We start from the raw sequence: 25,019 nt of genomic DNA on the forward strand, positions 1-25,019 counted from the left end.
ACGTCCGAAGTCGTCGCACGCACCATCAACCAGAACAGACGAAGAAAATCACCAAGTGGCCCCAAGGCCACGGTAAGTTATACTATGTTTTACTGAAATATCCAAACAAATGTCAGAATTTAAATAATCAAGATTAAGGATTACATATTCACTAAGTCACGTGATGCTTTGTGATACCGTTGTACTTTACAGGATTCAAGTAGTCCCTGCCGATCACAGGTATGTAATTTTCTGCTTCTACGAACGTTGTAATTTCACAGGAGTATTCCATTATTAACTCAGTGGGACGGTCACCTAGATTAAAGTTATACCGTCAGCATTATTTATTAAAAGGGATGGGAAATTTTGTCGGAAGTTATATTCTCCACACTTCCCATAAATCCTAATTGGTGGGCAGTTTTTGCAGCTATGCAATGGGAGATCGGCTTTAGATCCTAAGATACTACGATACCTAGGTCTTTTTATTTTTCAGATTTCTGAAGTTGGTTACCGTTCATAGAATAATCATTACAGCCATCTTGTTGCCTATATGAAAAAATGTACATTTATCAATGTTAAATTCCGTTGCCACTCATCGTTCCACTCAACTAAACGATTTACAATAGAAGGGCGGTGACAAAGTTCCGTTACTAAGAACAGCAATGCATTGCTTAAAAGACAACCCGCGGATAGAGGAGGGCTATTGTAATGATGATGGTACGTAATGCGAAGATTGATTTAGTCGTAAATCGCAATTGTTTATGTGATCCCTTAAATCACCAGACTGCTGTACTGGAAAATTCACTGAACCACCGCAAAATTCCATAACATTAGAAAATATAAGTTCTATATGATAGTTTGAATTGTTTTTTACCTTTGAAAAAGTGTTGCTTTTGGTGATTAGTACTATCATAGTAATATTAGTAATATTTTGTGTATGATCGACTGTGAAAACACGCTGCGGCGTACGCCATGATTCCAGCTGAACTTCGTAAACAAAGAGTTACAATTATTCTGAAAATAAATAATTCAACTTTCCTAAGTGTTCCATGACACACGAGTTTTTCTGGATATCCCATACTATTTATCTTATTATTTGTTATTCTTTTTCTGTTATTTTGTGGCGCATAATAGTAAATTTTGGCGAAGCTTTCCTCCTTGAAAGATTGGCAATAACATAAACAAACGCCTCGACCAATTGGAAGCGCTACAAACTTATCACTGTAATTATTTTCTTGTATTGTTAAACTTTATGACAATCAACGAAGCCAGTCATGAAGGCACGGAAACATGTACTTGATATTTTAAGAGACCGTGAATTAGGAACTAAAAGTACCTTCAGGTAAGCATTAATATTTTATTTGAAATCTTGTTCTAAAACAATAGTGTTGACACTGCTTATCCATAATTAATATTTGGGGATAAAGGTATGAAAATAATTAGGTTTTTGATTGAGTTCTGCTGACATACAGATAGTTTTAACATCAAAGTAGGAATAGTTATGGTAAAACATTATTCTCATAATAACTTCATACCCAATTGTCATTACTTACTGAAGCAAATTATATTAAAACTAATACTGACATGTGTCACAGGAAGAGGTGTGTGTGTGTGTGCATAATTTGTATATTAAAGCAATAATCTGACTTGCAATAAATCTGAAGTGCATAAGAGGATTACAACTCTAATTCTAATAGTACAAATTCTAATTGACATAATTACATCAAGTATATTTTAGAATTACACCTGGCTAGGATATCTTTAAATAAGGTATATTATATGATATATTATCCTGTACCCAATCATCACAAATTAACTGTTTTGGAGTCATTTGAATTACTTTAGTACCAGTTTTGTCTTCCAAGCACTTGCATGCTCATAATATGCATTGATTAACCCTACTCAACCAAACCAACAACCTGATTGGCTGATAGCATGTGACATCATATTGTCAAAAGATGTTTCTATTGTATATCAAAGAATCTGTTGCATTAGGTCTCTTGCAGGAGTCTCATGGGACCTAGGTAGTGGTGGCAGGAGCCACTGAATTGGCTGGTGTTGCTATACTTCAGGTGGGGTAGTATAAGATGAGGTATTCAGTGTCTTGTCAAAGGGCTTCATCTAGGGCAGTATTTCTATAATGATACCTATTCTGTGTGAACACTGTTTTAGTGGTGGATAGTGACATGGATGTAGCCTTGTTTGTGTGATTCTAGTTTATATTAAAAATGTGTGTAGTTGAGTTGTTAAGATTAGAAATGATAAGAGTGAGTGGTTTAAGGTGAAGATGGGATTGTACCAGGTTTGTGTAATGTCACCATGGTTGTTCAGTGTATACATGGATAGGGTGGTATGCGAGGTGAATGTGAGGGTGGTGGAGTTTGGTGATAATTAGTGAGAGTAGAAGAAATTGGAAGATCAGCCAGTTGTTTGCTGATAACACTGCGCTTGTGGCTTGGTCAGAGGAGGGTCTAAGGCATTTAATTGTGAAGTTTGGAAGGATATATTGAGAGTTGAAAGTAAATGTGATAAGATGTACAAGGAAAGAGGGTGGGAATGAGTTGGAGGTGTTTCTTAAAGGAGAGATACTGCATGAAGTGAAGAGTTTAAGTATTTATAGTCATATGTAGCAGGGAATGAAGGAGTGGGGTAGACATTTATAGAATATGGGAAGCAAGTAAGTATGGGGGGAATTAAAACTGTCATTAGAAATAGATATCTAGGAAAGAATGCAAAGAGGAGGCTGTATGAAGGTAATTGTGCCTTACAACACTATATGGGGCTGAGGCTTGGAACTTGAGTGTTAGAAAGGAATCTAAATGTGTTTGAGATTGTCTAAGAAATATGGTGGGAGTTACAAGGATGAATTCTTCACTCATAGTAGCATTTTCACACCTTATAGCATTTTCACACCTTATAGCATTTTCTCTCAATTAATTTCATGTTGTCTCTTTCAGAACAAGTCTGTATGCCATGAGAAGAGTAGTTGCAGGTCCAAGAAGAAGATGGAAATTAGTTACGAAATTAAAGGAAGCATCTTCAATCGAAGACTCGGGAGATTTACTTTGGATTACAAAACCTAAGACAAGTAATTCCTAGTAGAATTAGTGAATTAAAGGGGATAGAATATTGTATTTGGTAGATATAGAATGTGGAATTGTTGTCTGGAGTGGGGCCTAGATATCCTTGTCAACGTCAACTGAATTTTCTTTGCCATTTCACATAAGGAGGGCTGACAACTGGCAATTGCTCCCCTCATCATACTACAGTAACCTGATGACAGAGAAACTGTCCCACACTTGTACAACATAGACATACATACATATACCAAAGGCTTTTTCCCCCTTACACGGGGGGGTAGCCAAAAAGAAAAAGGCATAGAAATCACTCCCACCCATTTCATTTCCCATATATTCCACTCCCCTCCACCCTCCTCCCTCCCTCCTATCTTGGCACCTCCTGGATGACGGGTCATCCCTGCATCCTGTCCACTGCCCTGGGTCAGAAGCAGTGTCGCAAGACACAGCACATCCACAGCAAGGCCGCTTCATAAATTCGGTGACCCCCCCTCTCCATCCCCTCATGCAGGAAAGGAGAAGACGGGGAGAAATCCCTTCGGGCTGCGTCAATTTTTTTCTCATACATACTTCCTCACCCCCCTCATGCATCACATAGACAATAGTCCAATTTTTTTTCCTAGAGAGATCTAATGAGTGATACAGTTTAAAATCTCTGCTCATAAAGGAATGGAGATACTTTTGTATTACTGCTGTCCCTCTTTTATGCTGTTCCCTTAAACCTGCCCTTTACCTCCTCCATAACAACTACTTCCTGATTCCCCTGTGGTGGAAGGAATTCTGCCATTGTGATTTTGTTTTGTAAAAGGTGATTAGGAATCCTATACTCTGCATTCTCTTCTTATGAAAAGTCAAGGTATAAGAGGGGCTAGGAGCAATTATTTAACCACTTCCATACGGTGACGCCTACGTAGGTGGCATGAGGAGCAAGTGGGTACCCGATGATGCCGACGTCGGCATCTTGATTATATTTATTGTAGTCGTACCTATGTAACTTTCATTCTCTCTAAACTGGCTTCATCATATTTTCTATGGTTATCAAAATACACGGGTGAAAGAGAATGAACGATTGAGCACTGACTTTATTTTCTATAATGCGATTATTATGACACAACATCGCACGTCGGGCAGCTAATGCTGCCAGATGTGTGATGTGCCCCGGAGTGAAGAGGTTAAAGTCTCATGTAACAGGGAGTAAGGTAGTGGAGGTACAGGTAAATTAAAGAGTAAGGAAAGCAAGTAGATATCTTGTGGGTAATGAAAATTTTCTTGAGAAATAGGTATCTATGGATGAATGCAAAGAGAAGACTGTATGAAGAGGTGATTTGTGGCCATGACTGTATAGGGGCAGACTCTTGGAATTTAAGGGAGGCAGAGAGGAGGAGCTTATGTATGTTTGAGATGGAGTGTTTAAGAAGTATGTTGGGATCACAAGGATGGATGGAATGAGAAATGAGTAGGTAAGGAAGAGGGTGGGAGTGGAAAGAGTTGGCAGGTAAGGTTGGTTAAAGACTACTGGGATGGTTTGGGGATATGGAAAGAATGAGTGAAGATAGACTAGAAAAAAAAAGAATGTGTAAAGCAGAGTTGGATGGAGTGAACGTGAAGGGAAGACAGAATAGGATAGATGGATTGGGTGAAGGGGGCTTTGGGTACAAGGGGAATTTCTGTCAAGCAAGGGAGGAAGAGGGCAAGAGATGGGTGTGAATGGAAAGCAGTTGTATAAGGGCTTTTTCCCCTTAATAAGGGAGGTATCCAAAAAACAAAGGCATTAAAACCATTCCACCCATTCCATCCCTATCACACTCCACTCCCCTCCGCCCTCTTCCCTTCCTCTTATCTTGGCACCTCCTGGATGCAGTTGTGAATACTGATAAATTGACATGGACTGGAGGGATGTATTTTGTGTTTTGTAAGTTCCTGAGTGGATGAAATGATAGGATCTCCATGTAATGAAGCAGTAGTGGTAAACTAGTTTTGGCTGTCAGGCCCTGCTGTGGAAGTGTTGTCTTGCCTCTGACCCAAATATTGCACATGGGACAGGGAAGGTCTTCATCCAGGAGTTAAGATAAGAGGGGTAACAAATGGGTGTGGCGAAAGTTGGGTTTATGCCTTAACTTGGCCACTCACCATATAATAGGGGAAGGATCTTTTTGATATGTGTATATATGTAGCTTACATTAATTAAGTTTGGTTACATGTTACCGTGTTATATTTGGCATCAATGAATTATACTAGATGTGACTAATTGTTTGTATTCATTCCAGCGGATCGTAGTGTAGTGAAACGTGTTGGACGTGATGGACGTTTGTCAACTCTCTGGTCAGTGGACCTGCAGCCTCGTATGAAGGAGATGATAATTTACAAAGTGCCTGACCCAGTCTTTAGGCCATGGCTCAGTCCTAATGGTAAGATAAATGATCTAGATCGGGGATTCTCAACCCTCTTCTCCATATACCTCTGTAGGCCAAAGAACTGAGTAAGTGCTTATATATTTCCACTTTACAAAGAAAAAGGGAACAAATTTGATTTGATTATTACCGAGAGCCTGTAGCTTTTATTCTTTATCGTAAGGGGAGAAAAAGGTAATGACAAGAAATAAATTGATACGAATTTAGATTTATTGATGTACCATTTACATTTATGTGTCTTTTCAGAATACCGTCCTGTGGTATGCATGTTGCGTAAAGGGAATATAGTATCTCGTATTGATCTCAAAACTGGTCAAGAGTACCAGAGAATAAACACAGATAGTACACAGACACACAGTATGTCCTGGTGTTATTCCATGGACGTTCTGGTTGTCAAATCAACTAAGATGAAGTTAGAGGACGATTTAGTCATCCATTTCACAATTTTCCATCTTCACCCGTTTCGCAAAGTATCAGTCTTCAGCGTAGATGGAAAGAATTATCCAGGTAAGTCAGTACACATGAGTCTTCTTGTCTGGGGACTGCATATACCCTTTTATTAATTTATTTTATTTATTTATTTATTTTTTTTTTTTGTTTTTCTCTCCTACTTGCCTATATTATATCTATATTAGACTTTTATCTAAACATATATACAACAAAAAATTATCTCCCTTATAAGGGGGAAGAAGCCTGTTGGTGTAGGAGATGGATTATTATTATTATTGTTAGTATTATTCTTATAATTACTATTATTATTGTTACCCTTGTAAGGGGTAAGAGGTCTGTTGATATATAGATAGGTAGTTTTTATTATCATCATTATTATATTTATGCATTAATTTAATATAAATTATGGTAACTTGTTTTAGGAGTGTTATTGTTTTAAACATATCTTGAATAAGTAATAACTCTTTCTGAAACTTATCTGGTCATTTTCAAGAACTTGTTAAATGCACTGATAAACTTGACACAGATTTAACCAGTTTGCAAATATTTGTACCTTTAATTTTTCACATGTTCAACAGCCCCACAAGACCAGAGCAGATACGGAAAGCTTCGTGATGCTGAAATGAACGAAGATATGCTGCTCATAGTGACAGACAAGAACTTCATCCTTGTTTACAATTTCCACGATATGCTCAAGGTGATTAGCAGTGATGCCTATAGTTTCATTATCTCAGGATTATGCCTTCTCTTTTTTGTTTAGGAATGTCCCCTGTGGGGCTACAAGGAGAAGGATGCCTAGTCCCAATCCCCGTCCCTTTCTTCTCGCCTCTTACGATCCAAGTGGGAATACTTGGTGGCAGTATTCTTTTCCCCCACCACAGGGAGGTGCTCAGATAAGAGGGAGGGTGGGAGGGGTGTGGAGTGTATTCAGGGATGGAATGGGTGGAAATGATTTTATGCCTTTCCCTTTTTGGCTACCTCCCTTGTAAGGGGGAAAAAGCCTTGGTATATGTATGTATGTATCTCAAGATTAAGGATTATTTCATTATAATTCACTTTTACTCTCATCTCTCTCTCTCTCTCTCTCTTTCTAGTTTCATTATTTCAAGAGTAAGTGATTATTTCATAATTCACTTGTATTTCTGTCTGTATCTATCTCTTTCCCTCTCTCTCCCTCTATCTTTTGCTCTCTCTCTCTCTCCCCTCTCTCATCCCCTCTTTCCCTGTCTCTCTCTCTCTCTTTCTCTCTCTCTCTCTCTCTCTCTCTCTCTCTCTCTCTCTCTCTCTCTCTCTCTCTCTCTCTCTCTCTCTCTCTCTCTCTCAATGAGATTTTTAGCATTTTAACACTATTTTTGTAAATTTTGTTTGTTAGAGGGTTGAGCAGGGCTACAAAGGGCAATTTAGGAGTACTGCTAAGCTGAATAGAAATTCTAGCATCTGACAGAACTAAATCCTATACATGTGAAAATTTTATCACAATTACCCATTTAAAAATCGACAGTTACCAAACCGAATGTATTGCAGCTTGAACTTCCACCTGCATCCCAGGACAACTCCTTCTACGAATCCTGCCACGACTTTTATGAAGAATACGAGGACATCCAGCCCATCCTCTTTGCTACTAAAGCTCACATGGACATCTTGGGGATGGGCGGCTGCCCCTGGGTCTACATACGTTCCGTCAGCGATACCATGCTGGAGGTAGGTGAAAAAAGGTGTATTGATGATAATGATACTTTTTCTTTTCATTTCTCCCAACTTTTCAGCTGTTACTCACTCTGCTAGGCAGTCAGGCACTGAGAACTTTGTCCGAATTTGGGGATTTAAGACTGCTTTGACTCCAGCAGGACAGAAATTACAATCCATTGAGCTTCTTGTCTTCAGATGTTGATCCAAGCACTCTTATATACATACATAGTGGAAACCCTGTTCCCTTTGTAAAAGGGGTCACTAAGTCAAAGCATACACCCATCCCACAGTTATCCACTACCAACTTGTTACCTCTCCCATTTTAGTCTATCTATCTACATACCAAGGGCTTTCCCCCTTATAAGGAAGGTAGCCAAGTCAAAGAGAACCCATTCCCACTCATTCCATATACTTGTTTCTCGCTTATTGTAGCTCCTCTTGGATGAAGGGTCATCCTTGTGTCCTGCCCACTGCCTGAGCCAGAAGCAATGCAGCAGGACATAGCATGTCCACAGCAAGGCCACTCCGCTTACATGGCAACCCCCCACTTAATATCTCATGGATAAAGGGTCGTCCCTGTCCATAGTCACACTGCTCTGGTCAAAGTCAACACAGCACTTCCATAGCAGGGTCTGGCAGATAGAGTTTATGATAAGACATATACAGTAAACCCTTGATGTAATGGACAATATAAGGGACATGGGTCTGTTGTTTTATCCAAAGATCTGTTATAACCGAGGATCCATTATATCCTAAAGTTTGTCCAGTATTAGAAATTAGTAGGAGTAGAAATTACAGTAAACCCTCAATATAACAGATGATATGGGGACAGGGGTCTGTCGTTATATCTGAAGATCTGTTATAACTGAGGATTCCTCACTATAACAAATGAAAATCTGTTATAGTGAGGGTTTGTCTTGTCAGATTTTTGTCCGTTGTATGTGATATCTGGTATATCAAGATCTGTTATATCAAGGGTTTACTGTACAGGTATTTTTCAAATTGCATAGGTTTGAATTGCAGATTTTTTGAATAGCACAATTAAGAATTGTATGAAGATTATGAGATGATTATATGAAGGGGTGATTGCTTATGACACTGTATGGGGCAGAGACTTAGGAATTTAAAGAGAGGCAGAAAGGAGAAGTTTAAATGTGTTTGAGATGAAGTGGCTGAGAAGTATGGTTGGTGTTACAAGGTTGGATAGAGCGAGAAACGTGGAGGCGAGGAGGACAGTGGGGGGTCAATAGGGAACTGGCAGATAGGGCTGATGAAAAATTATTGGGATGTTTTGGAGACATGGAAAAAATGAGTGGAGGACAAATAGAGAAAAAAAAAATGTGGAAAGCAAAGGTGGATGGGGTGAAGTTGAGGGAACGACCAAGGATGAGGTGGATGGATGGGGTGAAAGAAGCTCTGAGCAAGAGGGGAATGTCTGTTGAGAAGGGAAGGGAGAAAGCAAGGGGGGAGGTGTAAGTTGAGAATGGTTGTATATGGATGATATTTTGATGCAGCCCAAAGGGATTTCTCTCAGTCTTCTCTATTTTCTACACGAGTAGACAAGGAGGGTCACCATGTAAGAGAAACAGCCCTGCTATGGATGTACTTTGTCTTGCCCCATTGCTTCTGACCCAAGGCAGTGGACAGAAGTCAGGGATGACCCTTTATTTACTAGAACCTAAGATGAAAGGGAGGGAAGGATGGTGGATGGGAATGGGTACATGCCTTGACTGGCCACCTCCCCTATAATGGGGAAGAAACCCTTGATATATAGGTAGATAGATAGACAATTACGAATTTGATCATTTTATGTAAAATAACCAGATTGCATACCATTCAAATTTACATGTGATCTTATGTATATATGTATCTTACTTTGGATCCTCATGGGTTGAGCGGGTTAGAGTGTCACTGCTTGTAGTAGAGGTTGAGGTGATGGTAGTTTGAACCCTGCCACCAGCAAGTTGGACCAAGGGCATGGTTCATTTAATTCCATGCTACAAAGTCCTCTGTAAGGGGCACCACCCTAGCCTCCTGATAGGGGGAGTTCACAATGTTAAACTGAATGACTTTGCATGAATTTGAATCACACAATTGTTTTGGGAAAGTATCCCTTGTGTAGTTTGAAAAATATGTATACATACATACACCAAAAGGCCCTGTCCCCCATTTAACAGGGGTGGCTGAGTCAGAGTATGCACCTGTCCTACACCTGTCACTCATTCTGCACTTGTTGCAGATACATATATACATATATATGTACCAAAGGCTTTTTCCCCCTTACAAGGGAGGTAGCCAAAAAACAAAGGCATAGAAACCACTCCCACCCATTCCATCCCCTACATACTCCACTCCCGTCCACCCTCTTCCCTCCCTCTTATCTTGGCACCTCCTGGATGACGGGTCATCCCAGCATCTTGCCCACTGCCCTGGGTCAGAAGCAGTGTCACCTATACTCGTTCAAAAACCCATTCATTTTCCCTCATCAGCTCCTCGTGGATGAAGGATCATCCCTGTTTCTGCCACACTTCCAAAGTCAGAGGCAATACAGTAAGACACAGCACCCTAAGAGCAGGGTCTGACAGCCAAAGCTGGTTTACCTCCCACCACTTCATTACTTAGAGAACCCCCTCCCCTTATTGACTTTAGAAATACACAGAGCAGACAAGAAGAAATCCTTTTGGGCCATGTCCATGTCATTTCTTCATTCATTTGCAACACTTCCATTCACACCTATCTTTTGCCCTCTCACTTCCTTACTTGACAGACATTCCTCATGCATCCAGTGCCCCCTTCACCTTGTTCATCTACTTCATTCTTGGTCCTCCCCTCACTCTTTCCACATGCCCAAACCATCCCAGTACTCTTTGATTCATGCTGTTTACCAGCAAGGAAGGAAGAAGGCAGGTGATAAGGGTGATTGGAGAATGGTTGCGTATGGATATTTTGATACAGCCCAAAGGGATTTCTCCCCATCTTCTCTATTTTCTGCATAAAGGGACAGGGTGGAGGGATTGCCATGTAAGTGAAGTGGCACTCCTGTGGATGTGCTATGTCTTGCTGCATTGCCCAGGTAGTGGGCACAAGAGAGGGATGACCCTTCATCCACAAGGAGCTAAGATAAGAGGGAAACAAGTGTGTTCATTCCTTTGACTTGGCTACCTCCTTTATAAGGGGGAAGAAGCCTTTGGTGTATGGGTAGATAGAGCAGTTCATCTACCTCTGCTCTGCTCTGTGCCTGATCTCCACATATCTCAGCTTATTCATCCTTGCAATGTCCACTATAATTCTTAAACACTTGGTGTCAAAGATATTTAGACTCTCTTTTCTGATGATGATGTGGTTTATGTCACAAACTCCCTCCTACCGGAAGACTAGGATGGTGCCCCTCACAGAGGACTTTGTAGCACGGAATTTAATGAACCGTACCCTTGGTTCAACTTCACCGGTGAACCAAGGACACGGTTCGTTAAATTCCACGCTACAAACTCCTCTGTGAGGGGCACCATCCTAGCCTTCCGGTAGGAGGGAGTTTGTGACGTTAAACCACATCATCATCATCATCAGAAAGGAGTCTAAATGTCTTTAACATCAAGTGTTGTCTACCTCCTTCATATACTTAGTTTCATGGAACGTGAAGTGTATAATCACTACCTCATACTCTTTCTGGGTTCATTCCCAGATACCTCTATAATTCACCTCAAACATCCTTCATTTCCCACAACATATGACCCCAAATATTTAAAACTCTCCACTTTTTCCAGCTTCTCTCCTTTTAATCTCGCTTTCAAGCCACTGTCACCTTCACCCCTTGGAACAAGTCATTACTTTTTTATTTACCCATATTTCATTAGGGAGTGGTTATGTATGAATGATATTTTGACAAAGCCCAAGGTGATTTCTCCCTGTCTTCTGTATTTTCTGCATGAGGGGATGGAGAGTTGGGGCTCACCAATTAAGTAAAGCAGCCTTGCTGTAGGTGTACTGTGTCTTGCTGCATTGCTTCTGACCCAGGGCAGTGGGTGGGAAACAGGGATGACATGTCATCCATGAGGAGCTAAGTGGAGAGGGTAGTGGATGGGAGTGAATGTGTTCCTTTTGATGTGGCTACTTCCCTTATAAAGGGAAAAAAATCCTTTGGTATATAGATTTACTTTCAGCTCCCTCCTCTTATATACTCTCCCAGCCTCTTTTACTAATTGCAACTTTGGGGAAAACAAAAAATGAGATGGATGGGAAGTGTGAAAGAAACTTTGACCAGAGAGGAATGTCTGTTGAGTAGGGAAGGGAGATGGCAAGGGATAGATGTAAGTGGAGAATGATTATGTATGGATGATATTTTGACACAGTCTGAAGGGATTTCTCCCCATCTTCTCTATTTTTTGCATGATGGGATGGGGAGGAAGGATAGATGTGTAAATGAAGCTGCCGTGCTGTGGATGTGCTGTGTCTTGCTGCATTGCTTCTGACCCAGGGCAGTGGACATGAAACAGGGATGACCCTTCATCCAGAAGGAGCTAAGATGAGAAGGAAACAATGAGTGATGGAATGGGCAGAAGTGGGTGCATGCCTTTGACTAGGCTATCTCCCTTGTAAGGTGGAAAATTCCCTTGGTATATATACATACAGATAGCGTATTGTTCAGCATAAGGTATGGTTCAATATAGTGTTCGTGGCTGTCACTTGTAAGGAGTGTGATTTGATTTGATTGGTGCTATCTTCAGCCTGTTGTGGTTAACCACTGTTCATGTGGATGTGTTACCCTTCACACTGCTATTCATTTTGTATAAACCATAATTTCTACACCAGTCTCTTGCTCTTTTTCTTAATTGTATTAATTTTGAATAAGGTTAGTTTAATTAGGAAACTACAAGTCATCCATTGACCAACAAGTTGCATGGGAATCCATCTGAAATTACTGATACGGGTAAATCTTTCCCAGCATAAAATTTCCTTTGAAATATTGCCTAGGTGCGAGACTTAGCTAGTGGAGAACTCATCAGTGGAGGACAGGTGACTTGGGAAAACAGCACCGACCAAGCCATCTCGCCGGACTACCTCATGTTTCATCTGGATGACTCCAATAGACTCATTCATATCAAGACTTCAGACTTAAGGTGATGATACACATATATATATTATAAATATATATATATGTATATATTTCATTTATAAGTGCATTTGAACCACTTCACTACTGAAGAGGTCATACAGCTGAGTAACGTTGCCTGGCAGTAGCCACAGTAAAAAGATAAGTGCCATCCAGTATGGAAAAGGTTAATTGAAATAGGTTTATTTTATTTATTTTTTATTTATTTATTTATTTTTGTCTATTTTTATTTTTATTTATTTATTTATTCATTTATTTTACCAAAGGCAGCACCCAGACCAGAAGAATAAGTGCTACCTCTTATGGAAAAAAGTTAAAAGTTTGACCACTGAAGATTCCTGCATATTACATAATAATAATAATTGTTTCCTTGAGTTTCATTGACTGTAAGCCCACAGTGGCTGGCAATGGTCCGTGGGTTCTTTCATTGATTTCTCTACAAAGAAACTTTGGACTGTTGTGTGTGTTGTGTTGCATTGGGATAGTTTCTAGTTGTAGGAGAGGAACAGTCACTGGTTATCAGCTCTCCTTGTATGAAAAGGTAAAGGAAATATAAGTGAATTTGATAAAGATCCTGGGCCCAGTCCAAAGACGGGTCTCGGGACTCCACCCTCAGATGGTGATGAAGGTGTTGTTATGTTTTGAAGATGGGCAGTAGGGAGACGATTCTTTAATGTCCAACATTGAGGTAAATAACTATACTGAGATACTGACCACTGGGCATATGTATGGAGAGTCTATAGGTGGTGGTGATGCATACGAAGAAGGATGATGTCCAGACTGCAGTGAGACTTCAAGATCCTCTATGCACAAAAAATGTTTACCAGATTCCTCTAAATCCATGAGATGGGACCTCAGGGGGCTAGTCTTTGTTCTCCAGAAAGGCCCAAAGATTTGCTCACTATCACTCGCTTCCTTTTAATTTATCTTCACCATTTTCACCCACACACCCGTCTCACCACATTTCATAACCACAACCTAGAGGATGTAATAGAAAACCAATGCTTGCAACAGTTGTCCCGTATCTATGGCAACCTACCCCCCACCCACCCCACACACTCATGTCTCTTTATAAATACACAAACACATGCAGACACACAAACTGGATAAAACAATAGTGTGTGCAAAAACTATACATGAATTTAAGAGCAAACTAGACACTACAAGATACAAAGATGGGAACGAATTTAAGAGCAAACTAGACACTGCGAGATACAAAGACGGGACACCACGAGCATAGCTCCCCTTCCCATAAGATACAACTAGGTAAATACAACTAGATAAAATACAAAACAAACACCACTCTGAAGACCAGAAAATTTGATACTACATCAAGCACCTCCCAACAATAATCCAGAAGAGAAAATCTTCAAGACAAAAGATTTATTTAAACATTGAAGTCATTATTGCCATACTGTGAGTGAATGTTATGTTTTTATTTTCAGAGTTCTAAACCTTGAAATAAAGAATGGGAAGAGAGGACTAAGAGAAGAATTTAGATATTCCAACTATCTAAGCAGTAGAGAAGAAACTGTAAGTAAATTTTTGGATTTTATAACAAATTTATGGTAATTCAAGATAATTTTCCCAGATAAAACAAAGTGAATAATGTATGTACATACAAACATGCCAAAAGACATTTTCCTCTTAACCTCTTTGATATGATAATGCCTACATAGACGTCGTGAGGTGTGAATAGGTATATGAGGCTCTCAGCATTATTATATTTACTTTGTAGTGGACAAGTGTTAATATAGTAGTTTTAAAGGGATCAGCTTGTTAAGTGTAGTTGGGAAGGCTTATGGGAGGGTCTTGATTGAGAGGATTAGGAGAGGAACAGAGGAAGTAATTGGTGAGGAACACTGAGTTTAGGACAGGTAGGGGTTGCATGGATCAGATTTTTGTGGTGAGACAGATATGTGAGAAATCTCTAAGAAAAGGGCTTTTATGGATTTGGAAAAGGCTTATGACAGGGTAGACAGGAAGTCATTGTGGGAGGTATTGCAGATATATGGGATAGGAGGAAAGCTTTTAGGAGCTGTCAAGAGTTTTTATAAGAGTAGTAGAGCATGTGTCAGTATTAGAAATGGAGAGAGTGAGTGGTTTGAGGTAAAGGTGGGACTTTACCAAGGATGTGTTATGTTGCCCTGGCTGTTCAATTTATACATGGATGGGGTAGTGCAAGAAGTAAATGCAAGGGTAGTGGGCCAGGGATTGGAGATGGTTAAAGAAAATGGATGACATTGTGGTTGTAGCAGGATCAAAGGAGGGATTGAGGAAGTTGGTGACAGAGTTTGGGAAGGTGTGTGAAAGAAGGTAGTTGAAGATAAATGTGGGTAAAAGCAAGGTGATGAGATATACAAGGGGAGAAAGTGAGTATTAAGGGAGAGAGACTGGAGGAAGTGGATAGTTTTAGATACTTGAGTGTGAATGTGGTAGGAAAGGGAGGAGTGGAGGTGGAGGTAGAATATGGATTGAGAGAAGCAAGTAAATGCCTTGGGGGATTAAAAAGTGTAATGAGAAATAGACATTTGGGAATGGATGCTAAGAGGAGATTGTATGAAGGAATGATTGTGCTGACAGCACTGTACGGGGCAGAAACATGGAACATTAGAGAGAGGAAGAGAGGAGTTTGAATGTCTGAGATGAGGTGTCTGAGAAGTATGATAGGGGGTACTAGGCTGGATAGTGAGAAATGAGAAGGTGAGGAGGAGAACAGGGGTGGAAGAGGAGTTGGGAGATAGGGTTGATGAAAGAGTATTAGGATGGTTCGGACACATGGAAAGAATGAGTGAAGAAAGACTAGTAAAAGAGGTGTGGAAGGTGGAGGTGGAAGGATTGAACATGAGGGGTCGACCTAGGATGAGATGGATGGATGGGGTAAAGGGGCTTTGGGAAAGAGGGTAATGTCTGTTGAGGAGGGACAGGGGTGAATGGAGAATGGTTGTGTATGGATGATACTGTGATGTATGATGTTGAATGGGTGGGGGATGGGGGGTGAGGAACTACATGTGAGAAATAATTTGACGCAGCCCGAAGAGATTTCTCCCCATCTCCTTTTCTGCATGAGGGGACAGAGAGGGGGTCACCGATTTAATGAAACGTCCTTGCTGTGGATGTGCTGTGTCTTGTGACACTGCTTCTGACACAGGGCAGTGGGCGAGATGTAGGAATGACCCATCATCCAGGAGGTGCCAAGATAAAAGGGTGGAGGGGAGTGGAGTGTGATAGGGATGGAATGGGTGGGAGTAGTCTTTATGCCTTTGTTTTTTAGCGACCTCCCTTATAAGGGGGGAAAAAGCCTTTGGTATATGTATGCATGTATGTGTTTCTTCTCTATAGTTGTGCACTAAAGTCCTTAGAACATTGACTGGACATAACTATGTAGTTATTACTAAAGTACAGGGTGTTTTGTATTATAAAATATTATTTTGTTATTACAGTTAGACCAAGGCTGCAAGATGTTTTCCCGTTCAGGTCGTCGCATCAAGGGAAAATATACGTGGGACGACAGTTATAACAGAGCTCTCGCCTTCCAGCTGGAGACTGATCTCGACATTCTTGTCATCCTAGAAGCAAAAAGAGACATTGTAAGTAGAGTTTTTCACTGCATCCAGGTCACCCATGGGCCAACAAGTGACCTAGTAATAAACCAGCAATACATCTACGAAATATCAACCAAAAACACACATTTACCTCAGTTAAGTTAAAACTGATTAACACAAAACATAATGTCTGCATCCTCCCAGAACTTTACAGGGAAGCTACTTAACCCTGACTACCATGAATCTAAGAACCACCTAATGGTCAGATTAATGGTCAACCTCTCCTACTGGACTAAAACCCTAAAATATTTGACCTCACATTTAATACACACATGGCCTTCACCCTACATGTTGAAGACCACACAGTGAAGTCAGATACAGAACTGAATATATTTAGAATTATTGCAGGCAGAGGATTTTGAACACTAGAAACACTTATCATTGTATATACATAGCTTAAATGAACTATACTCGACTGTACATCCACTGCATGATAGTCAACAATTGAGAAAACAAAGCCTCCCACTTACAACACAGCAAAGCTTTAAGAATAAGACCTGGCAGCACCAAAACATCTACACTCAGAAACTAAAATCCTTCTCATACAGGAGCACATGAGAATGATAGACACGCAATTCTTCACAAGAGACTTCAGACTCATCTGCCCTTCACATCACCTCACAGAAACACATAACCCACCAAATACAACATAAAAACAATCCCAGCAGTATTCTACTCAAACACCTACATTATATTCCACCTAACACCCTAGTATGTCCATACAAAAACATATTCAGATCACAAAACAAGCACTCCAAAAAAGACTGCCATGATCTATATTTCACCAAATTCGCCCAGAAATCAACCCAGCTGAAAAATCAACCTCCCCAAGACAAGCGAGAATATCACTGGTATGACTACATTCAGATCACCACCCTGCAATTAAACAACACCAACACAGAATTGGCCTGGCAGTTGATACTAGATGCGACCAGTACATAGAAGCCACAGAGAACCTTATACCACACTGTCTTACACTCACTCTTTCCATATAGTGACAAAATCTCTTCACTGAGAGACTTAGGCTGCATTTACACCAAGCAAATCAAATCGATTCAATTCATGAAGAATCAACACAATTCATGAATTGTGTTGATTCAACACACTAATTTCAATGTAACTATTTACACCAGGCAAACTAGTCGGTTCAAGTCGCGCCGATATGCCTGGTGTAAACAGTTACATTGAAACTAATGTGGTGAATCAACACGATTCATGAATCATGTTGATTCTTCATTAATTGAATTGATTCAATTTGCTTGGTGTTAACACAGCCTTATGGGCTGAACCAGTAGCCATAGCTAGTTCCCTTAGCACCATGGCTCTCCTATAAGAGAGAGCCAGGACTGATTTATAGTGGATTATCAGATTAATTCTTTAATGAAACCTTTAAACCCTTATATTACACTTGTGTGCTAATTAGATTCTCTTGCCATTAAAAATACATGCATCTGATGTATAACCCATAGTGACTCATGGTGATAAAGTGGAGACTGCAAGCATTTATGACACAGTATCAACATACACAAGGATGCTCGCTTGCTGAGTGGGTTAGGGTGTCATTACTTGTGGCGAAGGTCAAGGGGATGGTGGTTTGAATCCTGCCAGTGGTGAAGTTGAACCAAGGGCATGGTTCATTAAATTCCACACTACAAAGTTCTCTGTGAGGGGCACTGTCCTAGCCTTCCAATAGGGGGAGTTTGACGTTAAACCATATCATCATCAATACACACAACACTCCTCATGCACTCTCAGGAGCTACAATCAGACAATATGGGGACGGGCCTGTCGTTATATCCGAAGATCCGTTATATCCTATGGAAATACTGGACAGATCCATTATATCCCGAAGTTTATCTGGTATTAGAAATTAGTAGGATTAAGAATTACAGTAAACCCTTGATATAACAGACGATATGGGGACGGGTCTGTCGTTATATCTGAAGATCCATTATAACCTAGAATCCTTCACTATAATGGCTGAAAATCTATTATAGTGAGGGTTTGTCTAGTCAGATTTTTTGTCTGTTATATCAGATATCTGGTACATCGAGATCAGTTTTATGAAGGGTTTACTGTATCTTGAGAGAACACAGCATGAGTACTGTACATGTTGTTACAGTTGTATATGTTTGCAGTTCCCCCAGTCTCAATGCCACTAGCAACCTCTGTGTATAACTCATATGTTTATTGGTTTGCAGGGTTTATATATCTACTTGTACTAGGATATTAGCTGTAAATGTGTATGCATTCAGTACTTGAGGGACATTTTTGAAGCACCCCTACAGACCAGAGCCACACAGTGTGGAGATTTAGACATGCGGTCAGTCAGCTGATTGCTTGTAAACAGTTTCACATGATTGCATGTAATCATGCAGTTTCACATTTCATAATTTTAATTGTCATTTCATGAAAGGGAGTTTCAGAATAAGGGCTATTATTATTTTGACCACCACTTCCATCTCATCCCTGAAGACAGTATAGCACTGAAGAGGTGGTATTATAGAAATAGTAATGAAGAGTTTTATGAAGGGCAACAGAAAGGTGGGATTATAGCAGTTAAAAGTGATATGAAAGGCAGATGTGGAGGGAGTGAACACAAGGGGGCGACCTAGGATGAGATGGATGGATGGGGTGAAGGGGGCTTTGGGGAAGAGGGGAATGTCTGTTGAGGAAGGACAGGAGAGGACAGAAGACAGGGGTGAATGGAGAATGGTTGTATATGGATGATGTGATGCATGAAGTGGAATGGGTGGGGGGATGGGGGGTGAGGTAGTGTGTGTGAGAAAAATTTGACGCAGCCCGAAGGGATTTCTCCCCATCTTCTCCTTTTCTGCATGAGGGGACAGAGAGGGGGGGTCACCAATTTAATGAAGTGGCCTTGCTGTGGATGTGCTGTCTTGCAACACTGCCTCTGACCCAGGGCAGTGGACAAGATGCAGGGATGACCCATCATCCAGGAGGTGCCAAGATAAGAAGGAGGGTGGAGGGGAGTGGAGTGTATTAGAGATGGAGTGGGTGGGAATGATTTTATGCCTTTTCCTTTTTGGCTACCTCCCTTGTAAGGGGGAAAAAAGCCTTGGTATATGTATGTATGTATGTACTATTATTATTTTAACCACCACTTCCATCTCATCCCTGGAGACAGTATAGCACTGAAAAGGTGGTATTATAGAGATAGTAATGAATAGTTTTATGAAGGGCAATAGGAAGGTTGGATTATAGTAGTTAAAAGTTGGGGGACAGAGAGGGGGTCCGCCGATTAAATGAAGTGACCTTGCTGTGGATGTGCTGTGTCTTGCTGCACTGCTTCTGACCCAGGACAGTTGGGTGGTATACAGGGATGACTCTTCATCCAAGAGGAGCTAAGATGAGAGGGAAACAAAGATAGTGGATGGGAATGAAATGGGTGAGAATGAGTGCTTGCTTTTTAACTTAGCCACCTCCCTTATTCCGACCCAGGGCAATGGACGAGATGCAAGGATGTCCCATCATCCAGGAGGAGCCAAGAAAAGAGGGAGGGGTAAATGGGAGTGGAGTGAGTGGGGATGAAATGGGTGGGAGTTGAATTATGCCTTTTGACTTTGGCTACCTCCCTTGTAAGGGGGAAAAAAGCCCTTGGTATATCTATGTACCTTCCTTATAAATTGGGGGGAAAACCCTTGGTATATAGATAGATAATTAGAAAAGTGATCAACATTTTTCTCTGAATGGAGACTTGAAAGTCTTGAGTCATAAAAAAATGCTGCATGACTCTGGTCTGTTTGGAATGTCAATAAAGTCCCTAAATAGTGACTACATAGAACATGGGGAGTCCTGTACAGGGTTAAGCATGTTACTTAATATGAATAGATGTTAACTTTTTTTTTTTTTTTTTTTTTTTTTTTTTTTTTTTTTTTTTTTTTTTTTTTTTTTTTTTTTTTTTTAGAAAAAATGGATGTATATATGTATATATATATATTTTAATCTACAGTAATCTTTCCCTTATCTGATACACAAGATAAAATTATCCATTACCCCCACCAGTCTCCATTCCAGGTGCCATGAAGATAATACAGATTGCAAAACACAGAAACGGTAACACTTGCAGGTGTATTGGCACCATAGGTTCATATAATGGCAGTTTAGATATGGGTGCCAAGATAAGAGGGAAGGAAGAGGGTAGAGGGGAGTGGAGTATATAGGGGATGGAATGAGTGGGAGTGGTTTCTATGCCTTGTCTTTTGGCTACCTCCCGTGTAAAGGGGCAAAAAAGCCTTTGGTATATGTATGTATGTATGTAGATATGGGAGGGAATCCTGTACATGACATTTCCATTTATACACATCTTTTATATGAAATTATCTCTGTAATCCCTTCAGGAAAGGAACTGCACATTGCTGGAGAGAGTGACGTTATTTGACAGTTTCAATTACGAAGTTGTTGGAGAAGTCTTAATTGAGGAATACGTTGATGGTGACATTGAAACCAATAAATTCAACGTAGGAATGGACTTGGACATTCTAAACATCATCTCAAAGAAGAACAATACAAATACTTTTATGTCTTTTAGACTAATTGAAGCTTTTGACTCTGATGATGACTCAACCATTAACCAAAAAGGAAATCCCAAAAGTAAAACTACCTCTAAGAAAAAGGGACGAAGGACAAGAAGAAGAAATGGAGATGACGAAGATGCGATGGAAACTGAACAGAAAGGCCCAAGGAGAAGAGGAAGAGGGCGAGGAAGAAGTAGTGTTAGAGTAAGAAGAAATTATCAGCACGACCTCTCAGACAACCAAGAATCAGAAGATGAAAATCATGTTAACAGTGACGGTGGAGGTGACGACGAGTGGGTCCCTTGATGACAAAAAGGATAAGTTAGTATTAAAGAGGGGGTTTTGCACAAAGGTTTACATGTTACTTGAAAAAAAAAGACAGATTCTATATCACCCGATATTATGCTGATATATATATATGTTTTTTTACCATGTGAATCTAAACAACATGTATAGTTCCATCTTTTGCATATGGTGACCATTGTCATAAATGTCATTTGTTTTTCTCTTTCATGTTTGTAACACATTTCTCATGCAGAGAAATTTTGAGGTCATTCATTGGAATTGATATAACCAAAAAATAAGTTTAACTATAATTTATTTGTATGACTATTTGTTCTAATTGTTTTGTCTTTCTTGTATTTTTCTTCTTTATAATTAATAATTTCAGTTCATGAAATAGGTTTGCTCACAGATAAAGCTCCAGATAAGTTTTCCATTTAATGCACAGATTACCTCACACCAAACAAATGTTTGAAATTTTCCCATAGCAGTATTAGCTATAGGTAATCAAAGGAGGAAATAATTCTTTAGTAATGTATTAGATCATTGTGCTTGTATAATTTATTAAGAGTAGGATAGTTCAAAAGATCGTATTGAATACATTTAGATGTGACCGCACAGGGGAAGAAATTCAGTGGAGAAGTGACTTTGGTAAGTAAAGAGGGAGGGATGAGTGTAATGAATATTTTGGTGAAAAGTTGTTTTGACCAAGAGGCCGATATGAATATCAGTCGCCTGTAGTTCATTCCTTTTAACTTGGCAGAAATTATATGTAGAGAGGTAAAAGGGTATTAGGCATCAGAGTAAGAATGTTAGTGAAAAGCACTGAGAAAAAAAATAGGATTCCATACCCCCGACCCAGCTTCACCCAATTGTTTATACATTGTCCAGCAAAGTGAGATAATCACACTAGCCATGAAAGATAAAGTCCTCACCCTTTTCATTCTTGTTTCATACATCCACTTCACTCCTTCCTACATCACATTACTTCCCAGTAGTACTACCAGTTGATTAACTTGGTCCACCCCTCATATGAAAAAAAAAAAAAAAATTCCTTCCTCCTCTCTCCACACTCTCTTTTTTTCCCCCACTCTGTCATCCATACATATTTTTCCTTGTTATCCTGACCTTGAAGTTGTATAACCTTACTCCATCTGTCTGCCTTTTCCTTGATTTACCTCCATGTTATGATTTTTGGTACCACAGATTCATAAATCATTTAAGGATATCTCCTCCTCAGAACATGATCAAAAAACCACAGGCTGACTGGTTCTACTTTCTTCCCATTCCCGTCTTTACCGCTATTCTTTCACAAAATCTATCATTCCATATTTTGTTAAATTTCATAATTCCATATATGACCCTCAGGCATCTCATTTTCATTGTTTCTACACAGATTGTTGGGAACCATGATATGGAATTGTAGTCTAGAGTGGTTGATATTTGTTTGTAGGCAGTGATAAGAATTTCCATCCATTGTCCAAAGCCCATGATTCCAATTGATTTTATTCAGTTTATTTTCTTGTTGATTTTTGCTGGGTCTGGGCCGTGGGTGAGATGCAGGGATGACCCGTCATCCAGGGGGTGCCAAGATAAGAGGGAGGGAAGGGAGTGGATGGAAGTAGAGTATGTTGGGGATGGTATGTGGAATAGGTGGGAGTGGTTTTTATGTCTTTGCTTTTTGGCTACCTCCCTTGTAAGGGGGAAAAAGTGTTTGGTATATGTATGCATGTATTTTTACTGACAGATCTTGTATATGGGTTGAAGGTCAAGTGAGTATTGAGTGAACATTATTACTTATGATTTCTGGGGTAAGGCTTCTGTTTTATCATTTCTGATCCATTATCCTATTTTCTGTATTTACCTAGTTGTATTATACGGGAAGGGGAGCTATGCTCGTAGTGACCCATCTTTGTATCTCGCAATATCTAGCTTGGGTGTTCTTAGTTTTAAACTATGTTCCAGTTTCTGATTTTGCTATCCTTCCAGTTTACATTTATGATTTGTAACACTTTTCACCATTTTCATATATACACTAGTTTGAATTACTATATCAGAAATCAGGACCCGATGTTCTTGCACCCTTTATTTACTACTCTTGCATCGTTTGTATGTTCCATTGTTCTACTGGCTCTTGTCTCTCTGTCTCTTGTTTCTCACATCTCTGGATTTTTAGCTATCTCGCATCTTTTATTGAAACAGTCTTGTTTCTGCTTCTTTTCCTTAATCCCTAGTACATGTTTGTTCACCCCCAAGCTATAAATGTCAAGGAAGGTTTTCTATTTCCTGGTCATTCCAGCATTAATCATTAATTTCTCCCAGTCTGGTCTGCTTCTTCAAAGAATTTCCCTAAGCCGTATGTGGTTGGTTATTTATTTATTTATTTATTTTTTTATTTTTTTTTATTTTTTTTTAACATGCATACTCCAACAAATCTCTCACATTATGAATTGAATTAACTGATGACAATCCTATATTTCTATGTTCTTTACCATATGTTCTACAATGGGATGTTTTCCTTTACCATTGTGTGAGCATCCCTAATGTTTTCTCTGACAATAATGCTTGTTCCTTTCCTTTATCTATTTATTTATTATATTTATATTTTATTTATTCATTTATTATATATATATATTTTTTATATATTTATTTTATTTGTTTATTTATTTATTATTATTATTTTATTTATTTAGTTAGTTATTTTTTCACAGTGTACTTTTTGAACCTGTCTCTGATGTGAAATTCCCTTTTGTTTTGGTTCAAGAAAGATAGTCATCATAGAAGTAATGGGAACATTCTTCAAAGTAATCCAAGCTCTTGAAGAGAGGCTCAAGTAATATATAAAGAATTTATCATAAGGTTCACTCATTTTATTTTAAACAGGATATAAGAAGTATTTCTTGAAACTTATCAAATTTGCAATAGGGAATATGTGTGCAATACTCGTAAGAAATGTGTAACTCGCCCAGAGTTGTCACATATATTAGGTACTTAATTGTACACATGAAGAAAAATAAATCGTATGTATCTAGCTTCAATATATTGTCAAATTTTTGCCAGGCGTATAAAAAGGTTATGAAATATAGATGTGATATTCTTCGGATATTAAGATAGATTATTCATTAATTTTACAACCATGTTTACTACAATGCTAGTGTGTTAGGCTATAGTAGCAGTAATAGGTTGATATGAATAGATTCAGTACGAAAAGGAATTTAGTTATTGATTGGGCCAAATATAGTATATACATTGGCTGTGAGTTTCAACTTAATTCATTGAAAAGACGGGGAAAGTCAGGTGGGGTATTAGCATAATTAATTGCTACTCATAATTTTTTCCAGATATAGTATTATAGTTGTAAAGCAGTGTTTGTAAAAATTTTCCAAATATCATCATACACCCTTAATGGTGACCAATAAGGAATCACATTCATGAATAAGGGTGATATTTGTTCTTTTAGATATTGAGCTGTTTCACAAATAACTCATTTCTGATCAGTGTAATATTCATATATATTCAGCCATCTTATCTAACTTTTATGTTCTAATTTGTGCATTATTGTCCAGACATTTTCCACCACCTCCTACATGTGCTTGAAGTCAGCTGTCGTGAGAGCTGCCAAATAAATTTTTATTTTGGGGCTCTTGAGGAAGTGTCTATATATATATATATATATATATATATATATATATATATATATATTATATATATATATATATATATATATATATATATATATATATATATATATTTTTTTTTTTCCTTTCTTTCTTCCTCCTCCTCCCTTTGGGGTTACAGAGAGAAGGATGCCTAGTCTTATCCCCGTCCCATTTTTGTCACCTTTTACGACTCAAGTGGGAACACTTGGTGGCAGTATT

The 25,019-nt window shown here is 39.2% G+C and overlaps 1 protein-coding gene across 1 annotated transcript; it reads left to right on the plus strand.

Annotated features, from left to right (window-relative positions):
• Nucleotides 1-1,155: 1,155 nt before the first annotated feature.
• Nucleotides 1,156-24,784, plus strand: LOC143038969 (DDB1- and CUL4-associated factor 17-like). The gene is made up of 10 exons (XM_076208813.1): nucleotides 1,156-1,321; nucleotides 2,937-3,067; nucleotides 5,324-5,464; nucleotides 5,714-5,974; nucleotides 6,496-6,614; nucleotides 7,442-7,618; nucleotides 12,578-12,723; nucleotides 14,162-14,249; nucleotides 16,160-16,306; nucleotides 20,683-24,784. Exons 1-10 carry the CDS (start codon nucleotides 1,254-1,256, stop codon nucleotides 21,163-21,165), a joined length of 1,761 nt encoding a protein of 586 aa, XP_076064928.1. The 5' UTR covers nucleotides 1,156-1,253; the 3' UTR covers nucleotides 21,166-24,784.
• Nucleotides 24,785-25,019: the final 235 nt, after the last annotated feature.

The sequence above is a fragment of the Oratosquilla oratoria genome, chromosome 25 (assembly GCF_046742065.1).
Source record: "Oratosquilla oratoria isolate Oo_2021 chromosome 25, ASM4674206v1, whole genome shotgun sequence".
In the NCBI taxonomy this organism is placed as follows: domain Eukaryota; kingdom Metazoa; phylum Arthropoda; class Malacostraca; order Stomatopoda; family Squillidae; genus Oratosquilla; species Oratosquilla oratoria.